The 2782-nt window shown below is 45.1% G+C and overlaps 1 protein-coding gene across 1 annotated transcript; it reads right to left on the bottom strand.

Moving 5' to 3' along the window:
* Nucleotides 1-1215: 1215 nt before the first annotated feature.
* On the bottom strand, nucleotides 1216-2538 carry LOC138960967 (G-protein coupled receptor Mth2-like). The gene is made up of 2 exons (XM_070332592.1): nucleotides 2002-2538; nucleotides 1216-1570 (listed from the first exon to the last, which is right to left on the bottom strand). The coding sequence occupies exons 1-2, from the start codon at nucleotides 2533-2535 to the stop codon at nucleotides 1262-1264; spliced, it is 843 nt and encodes a 280-aa protein (XP_070188693.1). The 5' UTR covers nucleotides 2536-2538; the 3' UTR covers nucleotides 1216-1261.
* Between the last annotated feature and the right edge of the window lie 244 nt (nucleotides 2539-2782).

Raw genomic sequence — 2782 nt, 5'->3', positions numbered from 1 at the left:
AAATTTTGGGAAAATAACTTTGATTTCAGGCCGGGAAAAGAGCAGTGGCTAATGGTAAACAAAGTAACCACTGAAACAAGATTGCGAATGTTACAATGGAAAATATTGCACAATATTTACCCCACACATATATTTTATTGTATAAAATAGGCATTTCCTCCAGTAATTGTTGTACTTATTGTGAGAACGAAATTGATTTTTATATTGAACATTTTCTTTACTTTTGCCCGAAAATTATGTCCATTTGGAAATGCGTTGAGGATAAAGTGAATTGTAAATATAATATGATTATTAGAAATACCGTAAAAGAAGTTTTTTTGGGCGTATTTGAAAATTCACAAAGTTCCAAGGCACTAATAAGTTATGTGAATTATTTGATTGTGATAGCCAAAATGTGTGTTGGTATTTATAGATATGGTTCCCCTCTGGATATTGTATGCATTTTTGAGAGGGAATTGTTATATAGAAAAATTGTTTAAAATACATTCAGATCTAGCATTGTTAATGATATAGGTATATTTAAAGTAGAAACATTTTTAAAAAAAATTAAAAACCACTGGACTCCTGCACCACATGTTTCTCGAGGTCTTGGAGTTTAATCAGGGGGAACGCTCTGATACACAAACAGGGAAGTAAACGCTCCAAATGCATACGACATGTGGAATGGAGTAGGTGAGAGTTATGCGGGACCAGTCTCCTGGCGCCTGAGAGAATAACAAACATTGAGATGAACAAGCGACTTTAATCCTCAGGAGGAACGCAGCGTCCATCAAGCAAGATGTGTGTGTGTGTGTGTGTGTGTGTGTGTGTGTGTGTGTGTGTGTGTGTGTGTGTGCGTGCGCCGTGTGTGTGTGTATATGTGTGTGTGTGTGCGTGTGTGTGTGTGTGTGCGTGTGTGTGTGTGTGTGTGTGTGTGTGTGCGTGTGCGTGTGTGTGTGTGTGCTTGTGACTGACGATTGATGTTTAATAGTAATTATGGTGTTAATGTTTTTTTTTATATAATTATAACTGCGTATGTTGGGTGTGCTTGGCTAGAGTAAATGGAGTGAACACCGCATCTGTCAGAACGAATTCCCAAATTTGGGAAATAACATATCCTGTATTCTGTATTCTGTAAGAAAGGAATGACTTTGTCCTCTGCATGGCGTGCTAGTCAAGGCATTGCGTCTGTGGCACTGGAATATGACAGAAACGTGCATCAAGAGAGGAGTGGACATCGCCACAGCTTGCTAATTCACTAGAAATATTTCGGAAAGACACGTCAAGCATTCCTGGACTGGAAGGTGGAGTTAGTAGATTGAGATGACGAAGATCTTTCACGAGGCTCCCAGCCGACTTTGACTGCCACCATGGCGACGATGCGGCGAGTTGCAGCGTAAGACAGAAGTATCATGACGCCTTGGCCACCATTGGCCAAAATGGAAACGAATTGCAGCCAATCAACATTCAGACCCTCTGCCACAAAGGCGATCAACCAGGTGATGCCAGTGAGGAGAGAAAGCCGAGCGCACACATGCACGTGACGTTGTGATTCTTGTTGGTCCTCGGAGCGAGGATTCAGACGCATGACCTACAAAAAGAAAGACAGAGACAAACAACAAAAACAGATATATGATAACTCGTTTAAGACCCTTTGGTACTTAAAAGTTCCCCTGTATTTCAAATACTGTGCATTTATTGCTCTGGAATCCTTTCAAAATCGATTCAAGAAAATCCGACCATTATGACTTTGCGAGTGAAATACTTTTGGGGGCTTGGATGCTAATTGTTTCTTCATTATGTCAACTTCCCATCAGTAGAATTATATACTCCTCGGAATTGTCTCGTAGCCAGCTATCACACTTTTGAAAACAGTAAATTCCTTTCTCACGCATATTTCACACAGGAGTTCCTGAAGTTCGATTCCTTTGAAATTTAGCATTCTTTACGGAGACTTTATTATAATGCCTTCACAAAAGACTGACTTGATTTGACAGCTGGGGTGACTTCAGCTGTCCTTACCTCGTGGATGCGACGCACAGTGAGGACGAAGAGTGTCAGGTTGAACAACTGCAGCAGTGACGCTGGCAACACCATGGACACTCCCACCAGAACCGTGCTCTCCAGGTAACAGCTCACCGCACTGTACCCAACGTTTCTCCCGTTCGTCGTCACAAACCTCGCCAATGCCACCACCCCTGTGATGAATACCGGTACCAAGACGGATATGCCGATGTTGCATGCTGTTTGCCAGGAACAACGGCGCGACGTCGACGACAAGGACCCATGGCCGTAGGTCTTGGCAGAGAACGCCCTGAACATGTGCACAGAGCAGATGGAGGTCCAGCAGAAGACCTGGAGCCAGGCAGCGTGGACCACAGCTCCCAGCACCTGACACCAGGGTCTGGATATAGTTCCCTGCGCGTGGACGGCCACCAACAGGCTGAGCTGGGCCAGGAGCAAGGCAGTGCACGTGCACATGGTGTTCAGCCCAGGCTGTGTGCGCAGTGACGGCAGCAGACAGTACACAGCTAGAGTCAGCAGCAGGCACAGCATTGACAGCGGCATCATCACCATCGTCAGCACGTACTGCCAGTCCAGCTCTGCTGATCGCCAGGTGGGTCGTCTCAAGTTCTTCAGAACATCATAGCACACGTACAGGCTGTCTTCGTCCAGATAGGTGTGTCGGAGGTCCGTGACCTCCGCCGCTCCCTCCACAGCAGTCAGAAATAGCCTGATGTTCTCTCCCCTATCACCGGCAGCTTGGAGCTTGAACGTGTTGTGACTGAACTTGACATAAGGA

This window comes from Littorina saxatilis, linkage group LG3 (assembly GCF_037325665.1).
Source record: "Littorina saxatilis isolate snail1 linkage group LG3, US_GU_Lsax_2.0, whole genome shotgun sequence".
In the NCBI taxonomy this organism is placed as follows: Eukaryota; Metazoa; Mollusca; class Gastropoda; order Littorinimorpha; family Littorinidae; genus Littorina; species Littorina saxatilis.
This window is presented reverse-complemented; position numbering and strand designations above follow the sequence as displayed.